At 39.0% G+C, this 23677-nt stretch overlaps 2 protein-coding genes across 3 annotated transcripts in view; one reads left to right on the forward strand and one right to left on the reverse strand.

Moving 5' to 3' along the window:
• Window positions 1-1362: 1362 nt before the first annotated feature.
• On the reverse strand, window positions 1363-14257 carry LOC133415991 (sodium- and chloride-dependent GABA transporter 2-like). The gene is made up of 14 exons (XM_061702582.1): window positions 14065-14257; window positions 13851-13985; window positions 13567-13707; window positions 12671-12758; window positions 12346-12478; window positions 9632-9766; window positions 8497-8600; window positions 8099-8223; window positions 7147-7259; window positions 6929-7066; window positions 3942-4044; window positions 3768-3868; window positions 1975-2145; window positions 1363-1485 (listed from the first exon to the last, which is right to left on the reverse strand). Exons 1-14 carry the CDS (start codon window positions 14255-14257, stop codon window positions 1363-1365), a joined length of 1803 nt encoding a protein of 600 aa, XP_061558566.1.
• A 1627-nt stretch (window positions 14258-15884) lies between these two features.
• The window catches only part of jakmip2 (janus kinase and microtubule interacting protein 2), a 31799-nt gene continuing 24006 nt past the window's right edge, over window positions 15885-23677 (forward strand). The window contains exon 1 of one of the 2 annotated variants that reach the window (XM_061702568.1): window positions 15885-16063. The gene's annotated coding sequence lies outside the window, so the exon portion shown is untranslated. The remainder of the gene's footprint in view (window positions 16064-23677) is intronic. The other variant, XM_061702569.1, reaches the window with a different exon arrangement.

Below are 23677 nucleotides of genomic sequence, written 5' to 3' on the forward strand. Positions count from 1 at the left end.
ATTTTCTCTCCTCACCGTCTCTTGTGACTCAGCCAGCAATCGCTTCACTTCACTACTTCAATCGCTGCCAATCACGACGGAATCCATTTTTAATGGTTTGATTATGAAACTGACAGTGTGCAATTGTGGGCCTTTCTAAATTGTGTTTATTCTTTGCACAATCTCTTTTGAGCAAATATATAATAATACATAATTATTGGGTTAATTTCACTTATATATTTTAAAAGTTTTTTTCCCAACTGACACTGGTGGCAGCTTACAGTATTTGTGGTTTGATGTTTGAAGTGAAAGTTTGACTCAATATATTGTAGCTCACACAGTTAAGTGTCAAAAGACTGTAAGGTAGAGAAGCTGATCTTGATTTCTTAGATTTTTTTTTGGGCAGCTTTCTAAAGGATCCTGCAGTTCTAGCATAATCTACTAGTACGACCTAAAAAAAAATATCGATCAACATTAAAATAAGAGAGAGAGGTTTTATTCATAAGAAGTATACTGTATTTAATATTATTGAAAGCCACTGCAACATTATGTACATTGAATAGCAACACCGTGCTTAAATACTAAAGACAAATCAAAAACTGTTTTAAAATAATTATTCAATTGAAATGTAATGCATGTAAATGTTTTCTACAAACTGTATTCAAATAAATGTTTAAAAACAAATAATACCTAGTACTGAATACAAATGGATTAAAAGATAAAAACAACTGAATCGTACTAAGGCAGTGATTCTTTCATGTACTACCAGAGGGATCCTGCAGACCACTACTGGTACTGGTACCACATTTGTAGAATCACTGGTCCTAGTGCATTCTCAAGTTTGTCTAGCAAATTGAGTGTGCCTGTTTTGAGAAATCGTAAGACTGATGTTGAACACAACTTTTTTTTTCTCATGTAAAGAAACAGATTGTTAAAAAAAATAATAAAAAAAAAATCTTAACACTCCTACCACTTGTGTTATTGCCAACTAAAATATGCATGCAACAAATAATTATTTTATTTTTTTCCCAGGGACAATAATTTGGGGCTCTTTATTCTGTCCGGCAGTTTTGGTAGGAGATACAGTATGGTTTTGTTATTAACTCCACTGAGGCAGTACACTGTTTTTTAGTGACCAGCAGCTCGTAACTACCCAACCAATTTAATTTTAACTTAGTATAGAGTTGGGAAATTGACCAAGGCAGAAGCCATTCTGTTTTGCTGTAGTCTATGTGAGTCTATTGGCTTTTCTGACTCCCTCTTGTATAGTTGATTTTTTTATGAGGAGTATTTTCTTGCAAAGTGATTCCACTGAATTGACTCTGTTCTTTAATGTCAAGTGTTTGATTTTTGTAGTCCCCTTGTTTGAATGAGCGCAGTTGCTCATTTAGTGACTTCCTCAGCACGGGATAAAGGTTTAAGCCCGGTGAGGGGAGTGACGACATTGTCTTCCAGCGGGGGAAGACATTTCAGGTCGTCTTCGGGAAGGCACAGCAACAGGAATCGCTGAGGAAAGAAGAGATGCAACCAAAATGACTCGTCAACATGTGAGTCAATGCATTATTTGTGGTTGGATTTGTTATGGTGGAATTGTGTTCCGTCCCTCCATCCATCACTGTTCACCTATTGCGGATTCAGTGCATTTCAGATGTTTTTTTTTTTTTCATATTCATATTGATCACAATTTGCCATATCATTGTGTGTATCCTAAAAATGTTTTGTGGTAAAATAAACGCTTCCTAGCCTAAAACATTAAACTGTTAAAATAAAAAAAATCATTTAAACACATTACAAGGAATAAAATGTACATATTGTACAGTACGACTGTGCATTACGTCATGTTAAAACTGTTAGTGTACTTTTGTATTTTTTTTCAATTTGCATGTAAAATTGTGAATGAATGACAAGATCTTCTCAAACAACACGACCTTAAAACGTATGTCATGTGAATGATGAATGAGTTAATGAATGCTGGTTATTGTGTATTCTGCTCACCTGACGGAGGGTGCCCTCTCCATGTACTAGTTTGTAGAACACGAAGAGAGGGATGAGGGAGAGGGAGATGGTGGCCAAGAACCAGCCCAGAATGTTGGCCCACAGTGGATAAACATAAGTGCTGCTGAACTTCAAGGGAGAGTATCTGACTACGGAGAACACAAAGGTGCCCTGCAGTGAGAGAAGACATTGGATTAACCCAGGCTGCCTGCATAGAAATCAGGCAAGTTCCAGTTTCATGGAAAGACATATTTTGACAGACCAGCATAGAAATAAATGAAAAGAAATATATACAACTGAAAGTACAGTAGTTGTTGTAATTAGTGAGATCCCTGCATTTGTTTGTCCTCACCGAGTTAGTCCCATCTAGGGGTAATCTTTTTTTCTTGCAAAAGACTCCAAATGCTTGTCTTTTAATGCCGATTGCCAAAGCAGTTTTGATGGCTTTTTTTTTTTTTTTTTTCCTGTCACGGGTCTGACATATTAAGCAGAGAATCACCTGTAGCACTAAACCTGTACCTTAAAGGGAAAGTTCACAATTAAAACAAAATAAAAATCACTTTTTGCTATATTTGTTAGAACAGCCATCATTGACTGTCTGTTGTCGTACTAGAGCGGCTCCAACTACCGGAGACAAATTCCTTCTGTGATTTTTTGGACATACTTGGCAAATAAAGATGATTCTGATTCTGATGACCAGACAGCAGTACATGATAAATGAAAATAAATGAAATGAAAAATTAAGCCACCTCGCCCCCATCTTGTGCCTCTAATTTGATATACAATACAAACCAATGCACCAGAGGAAAACAACCAATCAGAGACAAAAAAATAAACACCATTAATGAGGTGTACATCATCTGTTGCTCCCTCACGGGCACGCCCACTTAGCGTTGCAAAAAATCCAACTTCAAACTGATTACATTTAGTGTTACACAGTAGTAACACTCCATTACGATTAAGGCGCTTTTCTGGGGTAACAGCAGGGTGCCCCCAACTGGGCGACTAATGAGTAACACTCCATAAATCACTTCTTCTCTCTCTGATTGGTTGGGTTTCCTCTGACACGCTGGTTACCTGTATATTAAATGAGAGGCACGAGATGAGCCCAAAGACGATTGCTTTTTTTCACAGATCGTATTCATCATTTACTACTGTCAAGTCATAATGACTGTTTTATAATATAACTGAAAAATAGTTGTTTTTTTTAATTGCAAGCTCCCCTTTAAGATGGTTGATATTGTCTCTTAAATACAGCTTTCTTTTTTGGAAGTTGTTGTTTGGCCTGTTCCCTTTTTTGAAAATAATTCTCCAAACGCCCCCCCCCCCCCCCCCCCCCCCCTCATTTTTGCAAACTTACTATTTTCCCATATCACGTGACTGATAGACTGACTGTTTTGAGAGAGGCACAGATATGATGTTCAAAGTAAAACAGCTTTCAGACTCTGATAATCAATAAAATATTCTTTGCTCAGTTTCTCTCAGGCTTGGTTGTTAGCAACACCGGAACTGTCGTGTTTTATTCTTTATCCACAGCAAACAAAATCATAGATGGACCCAGTGGTGTCGCTAGACCTATTTTAAGGAGGCTGAAGCCCCCCCTAACATGTTGTTAAGCCCCCCCAAAATGATTTGGTTGTATGTGGTTTGGGCCAAGTTTGAGTGTCTCAACTGCCCTAAAACCAATTTTAAGCCCTTTATTTGGTACTTCCCCAAATTGCCGGCTCAGTGGAGCCGGCAATTTGAGGACATATGGTAGTTGTGTGTAAATATTACTTGAATGGAATGCTTACGAAACATAAACAGGGAGTAAAGTAGCACCAGCAGAGCTTCATTAGTGGACCCGGACGATAACCAATCATATCTGTGATGTTCCCATAGAAACGCTCGGCCCCTGTCAAGCAAAGAGGGAGGAATTTACAGTTTACTTTGTTCATATTGTTTTCTCCTTTTTATAAAGAGCATACCATAGACCCAGCCAATGCTGACAGACTGGCAGATGGACAGCAGGAGCAAGGTCGTCCCGCTGCAAATGTAGAAATCCACTAGCTGCAGCAGGTACATCCCTCCCTATAAGCACAGCAATACTATTAATAAAATATTGTACTCTATTATGTCGTCTGTTTAGTTCCCATCAATCTGTTTGCACGTCTGCAAATTATTTTCTGTAAGTGATGTTGTCAATTTTTTGGGGGGTAACCGTTATACTTGTTAGTAAGAATTTACACTGCAATGTGTTTAAACCACAACAAAACTGAGATAATTGTTTTTGGCAATAAAGAAAAGAGGATTGCTGTTAGTAAATACCTGGAGTCACTCTCCTTAAAGACCAAGTCCGAAACCTTGGTGTTCTGATAGATTCCGACCTGACTTTCAACAGTCATATCAAGTAGACTTCACTATTGTAATGGTCTTCTTACTGGACTCCCAAAAAGAGCATTAAACAGCCGCAGCTCATTCAGAATGCTGCAACTCGGGTTCTGACCAGAACAAAGAGGACAGAGCATATTACTCCAATTCTAAAGTCTTTACACTGGCTTCCAGTCAGCTTTCGAATAGATTTTAAAGTTCTGCTACCCATTCTATAAATCACTAAACGGTTTAGGTCCTGAATACATGAATGAAATGCGAATGGATATAAACCCAGTAGGGCTCTGAGATCAACAGACTCAGGTCAAATAGTGGATCACAGAGTCCAAAACAGACATGGTGAAGCAGCATTTAGCTATTATGCTGCACAGAAATGGAATACGTTGGCAACAGAAGTGACGTCAGCCCCAAGTGTGCATGTTTTTAGTCCAGGTTAAAAACTCTTCTTTTCTCCCCCATGGTTTTTAGAGCATTTCCACTTTTAAATGATATTTCTTGCACTGTACACTGTTTTAATTGTATTTTTAATTTGTTTCTCTTTTCTCATTTACTAAATAAAAGTAGGGCTGTGAATTTCAAAAATAGAGCTAGTCAATAAAAAGAAAGTATAATGTGTTCAAATAAAGTGCTTAACTTCAGAATAATTCTTCAAAAAAAATAACAAAATACAGATAATACTTCATGTTTTGATCATATGGGTAGAAGCAAAATCATGCATTGTAAAAATGCATTATACATCGGTAGAAGGGTTTTCCAAAATTTTGAGGTCAACTTTGGGGGTGCGCATTATTATACAAGAAATTACGGTATATGTCTACACATTAATTCCTTTCATAAACAGTTGTGTTGTTTATTACAACTGAGACACGCAGATAAATAAAATTTTAAAAAAGTATTTTAGTCAGTCTCCCCCGAGTGTGGATATTGTTGTATGATCTCAAACCCCAAAAAGCTAGTTGCTTTTGGAGCTTCAGCTTGCTTTTGGAGCTTCAGCTTGCTTTAAGTAAACTGGCAAGTTACCATCCTCTTTGAGCAGGGATGGAAAAATCTCTTCTTGCAACATGCTAATACGGTGTACTTTTTCACCCCATATGCCTGCACTTGCCATAAATTTACAGGCAGCTACATCTTCATCCAATGAGGATTAGAGAACACATATTGAAATGTGTTTTCCAAAGAATGGTATCCATATTACATGAATAAAACTGGTTTTCATATTTATAGATGGAAATGTATGCGACACCCTGACATCAAACAACCATTCACATCTGTGGACAATTTAGAGTCTTCAACAAAGCATGCATGCATCCATCCATCCATCCATTTTCAACACCGCTTATCCTGGTTAGGGTTGCGGGGCGCTGGAGCCTATCTCAGTTGACTTCGGGCGAAAGGCAAACTACACCCTGAACTGGTCGCCAGTCAGTCGCAGGGCACATATAGACACGGACAACTATTCACACTCACATTCACACCGTTACTGAGTGGGAACTGAACCCATGCTGCCCGTACCAAAGTCAGGCGAGTGTACCACTACACCATCAGTGACACCTAGCGTGGATGTTTTTGAAATATGTGAGAAAGCCACAGTGCCTGGAGAAACCACGCAAGCACAGGGAGAACTCCACACAGGAAGGCTTGGAGCCCCGATTTGAACCCCCAACCGCAAAACTCTGAGATACATATGCTAAACACATGTCGACCGTGCTGCAGTTATAATAATAATAATTTTCAGACCACTCCGGGTAACCTTAAAGCACACTAATAAAATAACAATGTGAATCACATAAAAATAAGTACTAAAATGTATAAAGGTAAGATGGAGTATGCAGATCGAAAAAGATGAGTTTTTAAACTGGACCTACAATTGTAGTCATGCAAGAGTGTCTCGCAGTATTTGTGGAATTAAGTTCCACCAATGAGGGGCTGCATAGCTGAAATCTCTGGAGTCAAAATGGATATTGAAGATGGAGAGACATAAAGGTGATGAGAAGGATCTTGTAATCAACTCTTGGTTAGCCAGTGCAGGTCCTTGAGTATATGTGATTTCTTTGAAGGAGGGAGTTCTGGTAATGGCACGCGTAACATAGTTATAGACCAGTTGGAAATTATGGATATTTAGTAAATTTGAGTGGTAAACCAGCAAGGAGGGACTTACAAAAGTATAAGTGGGTTGTGACCAGGGTGTCAACAAAGATGTTGGTGCTGTTGGATGTGAGGGATGGATGAAGGCGTTTGATGTTCCATGAACGAAAGTATGCAGATCATGTAATCTTATTCATACATTATGTGCTTCGATTGATCTACTGTTGAAGATGACGCTGAAACTCTTAACTAATTGCTGGTTTGAAAGCGACCCAAGAGGAGCGCATCAATAAAGTGGCCTGGCAATGTCTTAGTCTGTTATTCTTTTGTTTGTAGTATCAACAAGTCTGTGTGTTTTTACAGTGTGAAACTTTAAAGAACATTTTCTTAGTCATAACTTTGTACAACATTTAACTATCTGACTAATGTAAATTCACGGCTCTATATTTATTTATTAAAATCTCATTAAAAAAATTTGACTTTCATAGGGTTTACAAACCTCGGTCACCAGGGAAAGTCCTAGCAGACAGGAGACGGTGCAGATGGCCAGCAGGACCAGCTCACGTCTGTAGCCTTGACGTAGGTAAGATGGGTAAAGATCGACCAGCGACGTCATCAGACACTCCAGACCGACAAACTACATGGGAGGAGGCAACAGGATGAAGGCTCAGTTAAAACTCTCTTGGGCACATACTTGTTCAAAGAGAAAATGCTTACCTGACTATCCAAGCAGAGTAGAATGATCATGAAGAAGAAACACACGGCCCACACTTGTGGCATGGGCATCATGGCTACAGCACGCGGGTAAACAATGAAGGCCAGTCCTGGACCTAAACACATACAGTGTGGTAAGTTTAAAAATGTTGTATCTTTTTGCCTGAGTGACCATTGGTTACTCTCACCAAGACAATATGCCTTTTAGGAATTACAGTAGAGGCTGTGTTCTTGGAAACATTTAATTGAGAAGCTTTCCCTGATTTGTCCCATGCTACAATCCAGTCTCTAAGCTCTTCAGAGAATTCCATCGAGCTCACCTTATTCTTGACTTTGATATGCTTTGACAGCTTTGTAGACTTTCCCAAAGCATGTGCAATCAATTAACCTATTGGCACTCTTTTGGTCTCCAATCCCTGTGTATGTACTCAGAGTTGACCAAAATAATCTACCTGAGTGCAATTTAATTGTCTTTTAAAATGATTTAAATTCTTGTGTAAATGTGATGTTTTGGTCTTTCTTTTTAAATACATTTGTAAAAAGTAAAAATTCTTCTTTTGCTCTGTCATCATAGGATAGTGAGTATTCTGAAAGATTTTGTTCTCTAAATATTTTAACAGGCCACCAAAAACAATATGAAAACAATTGAAGGCTGTCTGAATGCCCGTAATCATTTGTTAATGTAATGGGTTTTAAATAAAAACTGATACATTAACATGATACCAGTGCTCTCAACAGCAAAATGCAGTATAGCAATATACTGGTAATTAGAGTTCTTTTAATCTGTGCGATCCTACAACATTGAGATGATGCTTTCAAAATAAGCTATCAACGCTACAACAGATTTCAAAACTAATGTTGTCAGTTTCGTTGAAGGTAGACTACAACTTGTTAAACAAGCAAAATAAATATCCCAATTAAGAGAACGAACCTGCCCAATGGAGTCAGCACTTGCCTGATTCTGCCACCTCTGCAATATCGACACCTTGTTCGTAGGTCATAAATCCCAAGACGGAGAACATGGCAAAGCCTGCCACAACACTGGTGGCACTGTTCAGCAAACACAAGTAGAAACAATCCCTAAAAGACAAACACAACCAATCATGTTGAAGCAGTGACAAAGAGGATGTACCATACGGTGCCTCATTTTAGTAGGCAATACAATATCAATTCTAAAAAAAAATATGCACGATGGAGTCGCTCCAAGAAATGTGAATTCTTGAAACTGAAACACAATCCATTCAAAGAATGATTTGTCTGGATTTCCTACTATTTCATTGGAAATAAAATGTATTCGTTCCTGGTATTGAAAACGAATGCTGCACAGCTAATGTTTTTAGCCAGTGTGCCTACTTGTAACAGTTGTTGTTGTAAGTATTGTAACTGCCAAGAGAGGTCAGGAACCCAAAGCCAACGGCATAAGAGAAGAAGATCTGCGTGCCAGCGTCTAACCACACCTGAAAATACAAAAGGGAAAAAAAAAATTTCACATTGAAAATGCTATATTAATTCAAAAATATTGAAGCCATTTAAGATTAGGACACATTTTCAAGCTCATAAATGAAACTCTAATGGTACCTTAGTTGAGCGCAAATATGTACCAAAGCTGAACAACCCTAAACACATATTGCTGGCTCATTTGTTTGAAAAATCACAATCACAATACTGTTCCAGTCAGTGGTGAAATACGGGCACTAACTGTCAGACACAAGCACTTTTCACTATAGCTCTATCTGCTGCGTATGGTGAGTCACTCCCCGACTTGGCCCCATTGCAAGCAGACTGTAGCAAAGAAACAAAAACAAAAAATAAATCCCTTTATCGGCAACAAAACTGAATGGACTCCTAATTGACCCCACCAATCAGAAAAGATTCATGGAAATGAGCAACATAATTTTGCATGATAGTCATGTTACATACCACCGATTTCCTCTCCGAGCCGATACTGAGTAAAATTCAAGCTGGTATCGACGATAAATATCCTTAGGGGTCTGGTAAATCTAAAAAAGAAATTGTCTTTAAATTCACAGCGTCATAATAAATATATGACATCTGTGTAATTTTATTTTATTTTTTTAACTGAGAAGTATATTGAGGTAACAGTCAGACACTTACTGTTTTATAATAATAGGTGACTCAAATTAAAATGTACAGTAAATATTTAAATAGATAAATAAATGCCACTAAAAGGGAGTGTCACAATCATTTCTCAAGTTTGTGAGTACCTCCATTTTAAAATATTCATTTATAATGAAAGCAAATTAGATTGAAAATGGTTGATAAAATGTTATATTTATCCACCTTTTCTATTTCTTATTTTTGTGCTTGGCAGAGGTAGTTAACAAATCTTTTTAATTAATCCCCATAAATATCCATTTTCTCTTGATTTCAAAGCATTACTTTTTATATGAAATTCTTATCAAGTCGAGGCAACTGGAAAAGAACAAAAAAATACAATGACGTTTAGAGTCTGCACTCTCTTTCTTACCTGTGGATCTGATAGGCGGGATACGTCAGGGTAGATGTAATAAATAATCCCGTCCATTGCCCCTGGCAGCGTCACACCACGTATGAGCAAAACCAGCAGCATAGCGAAGGGGAAAGTTGCTGTGAAGTAGGCCGCCTGGATTAAAAGTAACGAGACCAAATTTCTGAGTTAGAATGAAAAAAAATTTATGTTGTTCAAACTGTTAACCCCTGCTCTTTCAATTACCTTTGCATGCGTCATCTGTTCGAAAAGTGTAGTCTCCTGATCTTAAACATCGCCTCTTAATAATGTAAAAACAGTTTGACATGTCTACGCAGCATTTCCTCTATTGACAGTTTACTGAGACTCATATTTATTCCCTCTACAAAATGTTTAATTGTTTTTTTATTTTTTAACGGAGTGTCTAAATCCTCTGATCAATCATTCTTGATAAAAAAAAAATATATATATATTTTTTTTTTTTTTTTTGTCTAAATATTGAATGTGAGAATCTCTGAATGTTCCAAACAGTTTTTTTAATGGCAGTGGTGTACTACAGTACGTACTATCATGTATCGTATTTTCGCGACCATAAGGTGCACCGTATTAAAAGGCCCAGTCTCACCTACGGGGTCTATTTCTGTATTTAACACATACATAAGGCACACCGTATTGTTGGGTGCAGGCATGGTAAAACATATGGTAGCTTAAAACATACAGTAGCATGCAAGCACGCTAAAACATACGCTAGCATGCATGCTAGCGTATGTTTTTAAAAAGGCAGCGGGAACAAAATTGAGTTCAGTTGTACTTTATTGAAGTATTTAACAATGTAAACAGTGAGCACGGTTGTACTTTATTGAAGTATTTAAAAATTCGTTGATGTTGAATTATCTCGCGGCTGCTCGATTCCCATGTTCTTTTGCGTAACTGATAGCTTGCAGTTTAAACTGTGCTTCGTAAGCGTGTCTCTTCGTAGGTGCCATTTTCGGGGGTCCTTAGCCAATCTATACCTACTGGGGGCGTGCCTTTAGCGTCCTCTTTCACGCGCACCCTTCCCCTTTTAACATCCGCATGCTGTCCTCAGTCACGTCCGCCTTTCGTCTATTTAAGCAGCGTGTCGGCAGGAAATGCTCCCAGTCAGTCAAGCGGAGCACTCATCAAAGTTGCACAACAACAATTACAGATTTTGGAACTCGGTGCACACATAAGGCGCGCCGCATTTTAAGGCGCCCCGTCCATTTTGGAGAAAATTTAAGACTTTTAAGTGGCCTTATGGTCGTGAAAATACGGTAACTACTGTTCTAGTTGCCATAGTCACATTTAAACTCTTCTTAAATGAGAGTCAGCACAAACATGCCACTATTTAAAGTACCTCTAATTACCCCCAAATAAATGTTAGCTGTGTTTAGTGGGGTTTTCCAGATATGTAAATTCTGTCTAGCAGAAGCCTGAAGGTTTTGTGCCTCATTGTCGGTATGGTGTTCTTTTGGTGAAAAGCAGGCTTGTGTTTGCATCAGACATGTGTTTTGGAATTATGGCCAAAAAGTTCGACCCTGATTTCAAAATTCCACACAGCTTCTGTGTGTTGTCTTGTCAATCATTTTAATCCACCAAGAGCCTTCAGAAACAGTAGTGCTGGTCGATGTTAAATAACTACATTATTTAGCGATGGGACTGTTTCTTTCACCAATCAGATTTCAGATTCAATCTCCAAAAGGCCAGCAAGCTGGCCCTTCACGATATCAACGTTTTTCCTCCTCTGATTTGTTGGTCAGAGCAAGCCAAGTTGCAATACTAGCAAAATACCTCTGTAGCGATCTGCACACATTAATTATATATTAGTATAATCCGACAGCAGTTTCACCGACAGACTATTATTGATGGTTTCTATAATTGTGACATAATAGTGGTGGTATTAAAAGACGGATTAAGTCAGGTAAGTCCCTGCTGAAGGCCCAGGTACAATTCCAAGTCCAAATGCACGATACACTAACATACAGCCAACATACCTATCAACAAAGTTGAAATTATTCAGGCATGTTGAGGCCAATGTTTTCAATATTCTTATGTCTATTGTATGTATTTTAGGGGTCCTAAGCATTAACCCCTCCGCTCAAAAAAAGAAAAACTTACTCAGTGAAAAAATTTGCCCTCCGACACCAGTTACAAATTGGTGAACATGTCTATCATAATAGGACGCACAAAAAGTCTCAAGAACCCATGATTGCTAGCGAAGAGAAAAACAGCCATTTTGGTATGAAGCAGCCATTTGGGTGAATTTCAGGGCTCATGCTTTGGCGAACTTGCCCAAATGATCCTCATTCTGAAGCAGATACAGATGGCCAATGCTACAGTAAAACACAGTGCTTGTATGCCTACGCCATCTAATATGTGTGGAACTTGGTGTCAAATATTAATAGTTATTATGACAATTTAGAAAGAAAACAGGACTGTGAGCGCCTCTTCTTCATTGCTTGCAGCTTTAATTTCTTTGCATGAATTGCATCGCTGGTTGTATTATTTGCTCTTATGAGCCTAGGTTCCTCTCCTCTGCCATAATTTAATATAAAAGCACTGTTACTGTAGCAAAGGAGAGAACACTGTATGTAATACATTTGTGTTAAGTAGAAACTAATGTGGGTTTGTCCTTGTATGAGTGTCCTGGATGAACTGACGCAGGCAAGATATGTTGAAAATCAGTGCATATTGCTCATTATTAAACAATTTCTAACCTTCCCAGTGGATTTGATCCCCTTCCAAATGCAAAAGTAGCAGATGACCCATGCCAGGATGAGACACAAGACTAGCTCCCACCTCAAGCTCCCCACCTCCTCAATACCACCAGAGATCTTCAGCACTCTGCGCCTGAGGATAGCACACATGGAGCAATGGTGGCCAAGGCGATTGAACAACAACATAAATCATGAGGGAGGGGAGGGAACTTTTCAGGATAAAGGAAGAGTGACAGGGCAGCTGCAAGACAAAAGTAAGAAAGAGGGAGAAAAAAAGAAGAAAAAGTAGTCAGGAGAGTCAAGATAGTCGACCAGGCATGCTTACTCCCAGAACTCTACAACAGGCAGAGTGGTGTTCTGCCTGTGTGTCACAGTGAGGCTCTGATTTGCAATGCTGAAGTCTATGCATGAGTCTATAAGGCAAGGACATAAGACAAACCTGTTTTGCAAAGTAAAGCATGGTAAATTTCCTCAAAGAAAAAAAAAAAAAGGGCAATATTTTTGGCGAAACAACATGCAAAAACATTGTATTTTGTTCACTGTCTGCTTTTTACATAATGTCCTCCCTCACAGGAAAAAAAAAATTAAAGGTGATAAATGAAGTCCATTGCCCACAAATTGTGGAATGAGCTAAGAGATGCCACTTAAGTGAACATTTAAAACAGGCAGGCATTCCAGGACAATTAGATCTTTTGGTTTTGATTTGTTGAATTTGTTTTTCTTGCATTAACTGTGTAAATATTGTGTTTCTGCACTTTCTTAGTAAGTAAGTATGACTACATAGTCTATAACTATGTTAAGCGCTTTATAAGTCCTCTCAGTGAAAAGTGCCAAATAAATAAATAAATAAAGTCCCCTTGTTCATTCCAATAATATCATTTGGGGATAATGTACATGGTCGCTTCACCTGTTTTTAGCTTGTTATGAAGCTGTGTTATGATGCGAAGTAATAAATTATCTACTGTATATATGTAACCATATCACAATGAAAAGTGTATGTGTAATTTAATTAGATTTTATATTGCTTGGTTTTACTCTGCTGTCTACAGTTAGGTCGGCTTTGCAAATGATAACCTGTTCTCAATTCCCTAACCTGGATAAATAAAGGCTGGGGGCGAAAAACAAAAACAAAAAAATGCATACAGTTGACTTACTTCCAAGAAAGCTAAGCATGATAGTTTATTGTTTGTTTGTTTGCTGTTTCTTGCAGGGGGCATCTACCTGTGTTCCAGTCGTTTCCACACGTGGCCCAAGGCAAGTCTGCGCTGAAGGAGGAGAACAGATAAAAGAATGCCCACGCGATAATAATAATGTAGGACGTGGCGCTGAACGCAATGATAAGGTGACTCGCGTAGCCGATCCCTGCGAAATAGAAGGTAACATATGTTAAAAGAACGCACGAAACCATTCCAACTCGAGCGCGTAATACGCACGGATCGCGCTTTATATCCACCTTGAAATGAGTCAAATGTTTAAATAGAATGCACATAAATACAAATAAGTACCTTGAAAAAGTGGGCAAAACTTTTTCCAACACGTAATCCCCCCCTGGTTGGTGTACTGTCCCATAGCGGTCTCGAGAAAAAACAAGGGGATCCCGCAAGTGAACATGAACAAAATGTAAGGGATGAAGAACACACCTACAAAGGAATAAAATATTAGAGCCATCAAGTCTGGCAAAAGTGACATATGCATGAAGAAAGAAAAAAAAAATCTTACCTCCGCCGTTTTTGTAACACAGGTAAGGAAATCTCCACACATTGCCCGGTCCAATGATGGCACCCATCACAGTGAGAATGAACTCAGCTTTGGTGCCCCAGTATCCCCGTTCCTCTGTTTCTTTCAGCTTCCTTTGCCCTCCGCTGGGCACAAAAACATCACAACTGCAACCATCCTTCTCCTTTGTGAACATTTTTGACGTACTTCCCTCTTGACAATATGTTACTGTCTGACACAGTTGCTATTTAAGCAAAAGGAGAGGTGGAGGAGGAGGACAGTGGGTTGCACCTTCGGGATCTTCCAGCTTGGTTGATGCCTTCTACATTCATCACATTGCAGCATCTGCAACACAAATTTGAGTTTATGCCATGTTTTATATCCAATGTAGGGGATATTTTTTCATGGCTCAAACATACTGGGATGTTTCGGCATATGGTGTCAAACTCAAGCCCCAGGGCCCAGATCCGACCCACCGCATCATTTTATGTGGCCCGTGAAAGCACATCATGTGCGTCAACTTCCATGATTCTTGCTATAATCCGTGTCAAAATGTTCAAATTGCCATATGTAATAAATAATACTGTGGAGCTATTACAAGCATTTTTTTTGTTAAAAACTCATTTTTTTCAGTAACTTGAATAATAGACAACAAACTATTATCCTTGACTTCTGCTCACAAAACTAGTTATCCATCAATACGTTGTGTATTTGTAATAATATGATGAAGGAATTAAACATGTATATGGTTTTACAGTCGTAATGACCATCTGAAGGAAAACAAACTTAAAAGGTTGCTCGCAACAAAAATGAGTTTGACACCCCCGTGGTAGACATACAGCCATATTTGATTGACAGTCTAAAGTTGAACAGGGTGTGTTCACAGCGCGTTCAGCGGACACGTCCAGAGCATCTGATAGTTGAGAAAATATTTATATATACTTATATATATATATATATATATATATATATATATATATATATACTTTATATACTTTTTATATATACTTTCATTTATTTTCATTTCAATGAAGATTTGTTGGCGTGGCATTTGTTAACATGGACAGATAATTTTACACTGGTTAATTTTTATGGCTTTTTACAAATTGCAAAAATAAATATTGCAGTAATAACTAAATAATTAGAAAAAAAAAAACCTGTTAAAATTAATGACTAAGGTCACGGGTGAGCTGGAGCCTATCCCAGCTGACTTTGGGCAAGAGGCGGGGTGCGCAGGGCGAAGAAGGGCGATCTGTGATAAGTTGAGAATTTTTAAAACGGTTACTTGAGCATTGTTAGTGTGCTATGTTCACAAAGCGGACCCTGACACGGAGCAGAAAGTGGAGGAAACTATTTTTGCTTTTAAAACGGAATTACTTAATCTTTATTCACCATTATGAAGATACATTTTGGGACTACAGTATATCAGTTATAAATAGTGTCTTTGTATCTTTGCATAGGCTCCGGAAATGCTCTATATAAAACCAATGTCTTATTAGTAGTAGTTGTACTAGTGGTCAGGGGTGTCACGCCCTTGCGGGCCATGTCAAATGTTATTTTTAGTATATGCTGCGGGCCTCGGGAAAATGGACAGTGGGGCGCAAACGGCCCCCGAGCCATAGTTTGGACAACAGTTGAAATATAGTGTTAATTTACTATCTGACCTGTTGCCATTGGATACAATTAGACAAGACAAGATATGTTTTCATGATCTTGTAGGGGGCATCTGTAGCCCCCTTCATCATTGACCGCGGCCGGATGTCGTTGGACTGCGGCGGCGGAAACCAGTGATCTCATCGAAGAGGGCGGTGCTAAACTCCAGCATCATCATCATCATCATCCTCCTCCTCCTCCTCCTCCTCATCACCTCACCCTCATCATCACCTCATCGAACTGACAGATGACGATGCTGACGTCTTTTTTTTCTCAATTTAAAGACGTAAATTAACCCGCCATGCAGTGCGTTTCACGCCCATTAGGAGATCCCGCAATGGACTGTGAGGTAAAACGCCGTTGAACGTTCCACATTTGTGCTGGAGCATCGTCCAGCCTGGGGCTTTTCCGCTGCTAGCGGGCCTTTTAGGATGGCAAGCATGCTTTAGGCTCGCTTCTGTGTTACTACCGACTCGATCCGAACTGACAGTACGTCGATGTATGTTATTTGTGTTGTGATGACGTTCTAACAAAGCGGCGGTTTGCACAATTTCGTCGCATAGCATCGGTTTAGCTTGCATGTCGGAAGTGGGAGAATCTCTCGGCCTGCACCGCACGGGGTGACGTGCACGGTGGGGGGGAGGAGGAGGACGAGAGGGTTGGGGGGTGGGAGGTAGTGCTCAATGGCCATTTTCCGCACTTTAATGGAATATGCAAGCATCGAATGTCTCAGTAGCCATGCATTAGCTGGCTGCTGGACTCTACATCCTTACTACACGTTTACTTCACACTATACGTTAAGTGCAACGATGCACACAAGTGAATGATGGTGGTGGTCCACAGTGGGCCTTGGACAGTGGCACACGTTCCTGTCTGTTAGCCGGCATCTGTCTCGGGGATGTGACACTGGCCTAATTTTAACACACAACCCCATAATGAGAGGAGCACATTCGTCACACTATTGTCTTTTAAGACTCAGCACACAATCAAGGCTATTGGCTGCGCTAGCATGAGTAGTTTGTGATAGAAACGAGGAATTTGTGGTTGTAAACAATGTACAGTATACTCCAACCAGTACTGTACACGTATAGAAAACAATCGGACTACAATAATGAGGTCAGGTTGACTTAAACTGTTAAACATTTGTCATCAAATGTCATCTAAAGTGAAGAATGAAATCCTTATTTTTGCAGCATGTTGATATATCAAGAATGAACAAACACATCTGAATGTGATCCACATAAAAACAATATACAATTGTGTAAGGAATGTTTGGGATGCTTTGATATACACTATTAGATTAAGTGGACTGTAATAAGGTTACAGCCAGGTGTGAGTCAAGGGTTCAAATTGAAATAATCAACAATAATTGTTTTTGTCTTGGGTCAAATATACAAAACCATACAAAAAAAACAGTGGATGTGATTTTTGTGTGTGTCATTTTTGAAGGATGGCAACATTTTTATGTCTTGTATGATTCCCTTAATTATGCATCTCCTTTCGCCAATTTGGTACACATCTAATTATATTTGACCAACAGAAAACAGTCTTGGCTTTTGCTTTATGGTGTTCTCTTAAGAACCGTAGGAGTTACAAGGCTGTCATCACAAAGTACACAGCAAAGTTTGTTTAGAAATAAAGTTCAGTTAAATTGAGTTTGAACTCCAACTTTAAAACAATTAAGTGCAATAAATTAAATCAATCATAATCTCAGTTGTCATTCATTTAACTTTTATAAAGTGTGCATACTTTATTTAGTGTTATGATTTATGGGGGGAAACAATTGCTTGAACCAAGTAATGACTTGACTAGACTTGCTTGACATTTAGTGGCGACTCAACTTGACTTGAGACTTGCGTGTGACTTGCACATATGTATGTGACTTACTCCCACCTCTGCCGTTAGATGCTTTCATCCACTGAGTTGATGTTTGGCCGGATCCATTAAAGTCGCCTGGTTGCTCATTTACTCTGCCTTTAGTTGAGCTTTTGACAAATTCATTGCATAATGCAGATTAGCAAAAAAGTCGCCTCAAAGTGAACAAGTGAGAAGCAAAGATTATAAATGGTTGAGTAGTCACTTGTGTGAGAGGATGGTTTTAGGCATATATTACATCATCATCGTCATTGAAGCTCATTATTTTTTAGATAAGACTTTGGTTCCTCTGGCTGGTTTGGCAAAACTGCCTGGACACATAAATGCGCATTTAGTTCCATTCCAAATTAATGCTGAAATGTATACTATATTGATATACTGTAGAGATACAGTAAGGATAACCATTTGAGCATTCCTGTCATAGGATATAAGAGTTAACTTCGATAAAAATACAACTCAATAAAAGTAAAATAAATCGTAAACCCTCTTCGTTTGAAGACGCTTGACAGACTCGTAATGGAGAGGGAACAGGAAAGAACGACGCTGTCACGAGTATTGTTGAGGGGTGACCAGTGCAGAGTGTAGGCCACGTTCTACCCAAAGTAAGCTAGGAGAGGCTTTAGCTAGAAATATTGTCTTATAAGATTTGCTGCGGTCTCGCATGATATCACTAATCATGATGGTTTGACCTCCAAGTTTTCATTTGACTTTCATTTTGAAAAGATTTTGTCATATTTACAAGTTGACGATGACGTCGCCGCACATTTACATCAAGACAGCGCATGCGCAGATAGAGCGTAGCCCGGCACCATTCAGATTCGCGGTTTAAATGACTCAAATTTACTACTGATCGTTTTGGCAAAGGGAATATTCTGCTCCTCTGAAACCGAATGAAATTCCATTCGGATACGGCCTATTTATTCCGATTCAGGTGTTTATATGGAGAACGCATATCTAGCTTCAACAACATAACAGCGCTAGCAATAGTAAGCTAGAATTAGCACCGTAAACAAGCCGCCACTTTGGCCGCGGCTGCTTCGTTGGTAGCATGATTTATTTGTAAAGGAGTGTTTTTATTACACTAGAAGTTATTTTTTGAAGGGGGAATGTGCAACCAATTAAAAATCATAAAGAGGTGATAAACATACTTGTCAAGCAGAAATGTTGCTAATTCTGTCTCACTTCTGAATCCTCTCAGTTGCCTGAAGTCCAGTCGCTCTGCTTCTGTTTGCTAGTCTTATGCCCAGTTTTTTGGCAAACTCACATTAAAATGACATATCTACACATTAACATTACATCACGATTTAATATTCATAAAAAACATTGTCCATATTAGTTTCTATAGTTTTAAAGTGTGGTGACATTATTAGCACAGACCACTAACTCATTTGCCGTTCTTAGTTGGGACTCCCAAATCATCATTCGAGCAAATTGCTCTTTTGGTAGCCCTGCAGGAAATAAGAATGTTGCTAACATGAGGATCCCAAATGGTTTTTTGTTTTTTGAAAAAATAGTTGCTAGAATGGTCGGAAAAGTCAACAAATACAGCGACAATAACTAAGCTGGCAACACTGAAGACAAGCCATTGCTCTTGTTCGCTTGCACTGCTGATACACGTGCTCATCAAAATAAAAGCAGCACATACTTTACATTTTATTTTGACTTCATAAAGGCTGCGTGGGCTGTGGACGGGACGGATTTGGCCGACAGGCCATACTTTGTCCAGGTGTGCACTACATGAACACCTGCACCCACAATGCATTAGTACCATTCTGCTCACTGAGTCTCTGCTGTTTGGCTTGCCATTTGTCTATTAGAGTGAAAGTAACCCACAAAACTTTCTGGCAAACCTTTTTGGACATCAGATGATTCTACATACAAAGGCACTTTTCGTTAACATGAAATGTTATCTGGCTAAGATAATCTCAGAATTTTTTTCCCTATAATGCCAGCGAAGCAGTCGGACCCTTTGGTGGACTTGCCAGCGGATTGGTGTCTGAAGATGGAATATGACATTAATCAGTGTGGAAAAACACTGTAAATTCATATCTGGTTTTGGCCGCTCTGAATGGTTTCTAGGTTAATACCGTATTAGTAGTCTTGGTAAAATGTGGCTGGCTTTGCATGAAGGTGTTGTACATGGTTGCAGAAAAATGATGACTCATTATCTTCATAGGTTCTGTAATGCTTTAGGTAATCTTGACACAGTAATGACCAAAGAGCACATGTGTTGTGGTCAGCATCAGCATGCGTTTCCATGGGTTAACCTTAAAAATAATCTGATATTTTGTTGCCGCGGGAGCCGGAAGCATTATTATGAATTATGGGTTGTCTTTTTCCCACATGGAATTTAACAGGGATGCCTTAATACAGTGATTCTTACTCTAGTGTTCAGTGAGAGATTGTTAGGGATGCTGTGGGAACTTATCCAAGTTCACTTAATTTGTTCACGAGGTGAGGGTCGTGACCGAAAGAAAGAAAGGGCTCTCCCTTAGAAATAGAGCAAGATGCTCGGTCAGACGGGAAGGGCTGCTGCTCGTTTGCATGGAGAGGACCCAGAGGAGGTGGCTTGGGCATCTTGTTAGGAGGCCTCCTGGATTCCTTGCTGGTGATGTGTTCAGGACATGTCCTACTGGGAGGATGGGAGGACACGCTGGAGAGACTATGTCTCCCGGTTGGCTTGGGATCACCTCGGGATCCCCCGGAAGAGCTGGATGAAGTGGCCAGGGAGAGGGAAGTCTGGGCTTCCCTGCTTAAACTACTGCTCCTTTGTTGGATGGATGGATGGCTCTGCCATGAGATTTGTAAAATGGGTGCCTGGGCTCAATTAAGGTTGGGAACCCATGCCTTAATATAATTGATACCATACCCGTCCACTTCATACTTTCACTTGTGTAAATTTTCCTCAGAAAAATTTGCTCATCAGTTTGTTGACACCTTGAAGGATACTTTACGGGGATAGGACGTCAATAGCGGAAATCCAAGAATAATTTACACTCATTATAATTGCTATGAAATTTACCCCAGCCCAAAAAAGGAAAAAACGCGACAAAGCGAGGGATCGGGAAAAAAATACTGCAAATAATCGAGCCGTTTTGTGAATAATGGGGGATACATCCCCTCCCCCCAAAAAAATCTGTATTTGCGAATGCTGAATCTGTGTCGCTCAGTAATCTTTTATAATATACAGTGTACATATCACATTGTTTTAGGCTTTAAGATTTCTTGCAAATGGAAATATTCCAGAAACTTTATTTGGCAAAGTTTATCTGAGGAATTTAGATCATATTTAAAGTCAGGCAAAGATTGGAATACATAGCAAATTGTAAAAATTACAATGGAAACCTCCAAAGTCATACACAATCTGTTCCATAATGCTTGTTGACTTCCAAATTGTACTTTCACAAAACAAATTGCTGTAGTATAAAGTGAATTAATTTGTCCAAGGCTCAAACAGTCGCTTTCATTAGTTAAACACTGTAAAATCCATCCATCCATTTTCTACACCGCTTATCCTCACTAGGGTCGCGGGTATGCTGGAGCCTATCCCTGCTAACTGCGGGCAAGAGGCGGGGTACACCCTGAACTGGTTGCAGGGCACATATAAACAAACAATCCTTCACACCTACTGGGAATTTAGAGTCTTCAGTTAACCAACCATGCATGTTTTTGGAATGTGGGAGGAAACCAGAGTCCCCAGAGAAAACCCATGCAGGCTTGGGGAGAACATGCAAACTCCACACAGGCGAGGCCGGATTTCAACCCGGGTCCTCAGAACTGCGAGGCGGTTGTGGTAACCAGTCGTCCACCGTGCCGCCGCACTGTAAAATGTAACTAGATACAACACAAATAAAGAAAAACTACTTACCTCATTCACCATCCTCACTCACGACAGACACAGGGAACAGGACTCACCTTCTGGTGTTTTAAGTAAGGCAAGACCTGACTTTTACTTATTAAAATATTTCAAACAGGAATGAAAAGTTAAGATGGCAGAAGCATTATTATTTTATAAAAAGAGAAAAGAGAAAGAAAATCTTGTGTAATTTGTGAGCTTATATAGCTCAGGGCATTGAATGACTTAAAAAGTGCATTGAAGGACACGTTACTGGCATGTGTTACGTCCATGTTGGCTCCATGTGACCATGACTTTATCGTTAATCTGTATTGCAAAATCTTTTAAGCAATGTTATGTAATTTTCACTCTTTCTATCACTGTCTCCATCCAACTAATGGGGAGGATTTAGTGTGCAGCTAACTCAAATTACTCAAATTAGAAGCACATAAATAAGTCGTGGTGACTTGGATAAAGGCAGCAGACTGAAGACTTCCAGGAACATCCCATTGCTGTTGTGCATCTAAAATGTCTCGGTATTAATCTTCAGATTGTTTTTAAATTGTGTTAAACATGCAACAGGTTTAAGTTATTTTTACTTGTTATTGTCATTCATTATAATGTCTCTGAATCTTTATGTAATTTACAAGGAAACTGTTCTTTTGTATGGCAATTTATCATGCTCAAAAGCATCAGTTTACATGCAGTTGCAGGATATTGTGGAATTAAACCTGAGTTTTGATGAAAACTTTGCAAATCCCCAAAAAGGTTGTAGACAATTTTGCTGCAACCAGCTTCCACTGGTTGCAGCAAAGTAGGGCACATTGTTTTACCTCAAGTTTTGCAAGATACAATTAATGAACAATTCTACAAGTCAACCAATTTCTAATGGTCTATCATATCATAATGATCATTATGCTCATTCCTTGTGCACTATAATTGATTAATAATGCTCATGAGACAAATTCACCAAAACGGTCAGGCAGAAGGTCATTAGTTCTTCCCTTGATGGCCACTTGTAATGCCTGTCCATCATTTGACAAGGCTGAAGCTGTTGTGTAACAATCATATTTCATGATAGATCAGTTTGCGTCATCTGTCTTACCACAAATTGCGAAAGGTAAAAGGTTTGAATCGCTTAAGGATGAATTAAAATCACCTTGAAGAATTCTCTCACTTAAAATGTGTGTTAATGCCATAATTGTAGCCACAAATAGCACTGCATAGAAAATCCATTTTCTTTACCGCTTATCCTCACCAGGGTCGCGGGAACCTATCCCAACTATCTTCGGGTGGGAGGCGGGGTACACCCTGAACCGGTCGCCAGCCAATCGCAGAGCACATAGAAACAAACAACCATTCGCACTCACATTCACACCTACGGGCAATTTAGAGTCTGCAGTCAACCTACCACGCATGTTTTTGGGATGTGGGAGGAAACCGGAGTGCCCGGAGAAAACTCACCCAGGCACAGGGAGAACACCCAAACTCCACACAGGTGGGGCCGGGATTTGAACCCCGGTCCTCAGAACTGTGAGGTAGATGTGCTAAGCAGTCGCCCACTGTGCCGGCTGCATAGAAAATCAATTGCTATATATAGCATGGCTTTTTAAACCTTTATAGGGCACAAAATCTAATAACACCTGGAAATATTAATAATAAAAAAATATATTAAAATGGGGACATTGTATAACTTAATATTGTCAAAATCCTTTGAATTTCAGCTTCTCAGCAGTAAATATTCCCAGATTTCTGTAGTCTTCCATAAGATCATACTGATTAGCTTTGTGTTTAACCAAAATAAAACATTTGCAAACATCTGATTTTACTTTAGAAAAGAATGATGAACATTTTTGCCTATTTGCTAACATGTTACGGACCAAACCAAACCAGAATCATAATTGATTTCATGTTCTGAACTGTTAATAATAATGTCCTGTTTTTCATTACAGGGATGGAAATTTCAAGTTTAAAGTTTTTTTCGATCGATTATTAATAATCGATTATTAAAATATATATTAGTTGCAGCTTCTTTTACAATAGATTTATTATACGTAAATTGTTTTTTCTTTTAGGTTAGGCGTATGCTAAGATTAAGGCAAACAAAGCATGAATTAATATGAAAGATATATGAATGTTTATTTATCTACTGAAATTATAGTTGTAAGCTTACTAAATAGTTCACCACGACAACTTAATAAAATACTGCCAAACAAGTGTGGCATAAAAATAAGTCATTAGTAAGTCACACAA

The sequence above is a fragment of the Phycodurus eques genome, chromosome 17 (assembly GCF_024500275.1).
Source record: "Phycodurus eques isolate BA_2022a chromosome 17, UOR_Pequ_1.1, whole genome shotgun sequence".
Taxonomy (NCBI): domain Eukaryota; kingdom Metazoa; phylum Chordata; class Actinopteri; order Syngnathiformes; family Syngnathidae; genus Phycodurus; species Phycodurus eques.

What these genes read in the sequence shown, in the direction of transcription:
- LOC133415991 (XM_061702582.1), bottom strand. Translation starts at nt 14,257, where the DNA reads ATGTTCACAAAGGAGAAGGATGGTTGCAGTTGTGATGTTTTTGTGCCC. An exon ending in TACAACAACAACTGTTACAA is followed by an intron (nt 8,224 to 8,496) that starts GTAGGCACACTG and finishes TTTGTCTTTTAG; the next exon opens with GGATTGTTTCTACTTGTGTT. An exon ending in GAGAGGGCACCCTCCGTCAG is followed by an intron (nt 1,486 to 1,974) that starts GTGAGCAGAATA and finishes TTCTTTCCTCAG; the next exon opens with CGATTCCTGTTGCTGTGCCT.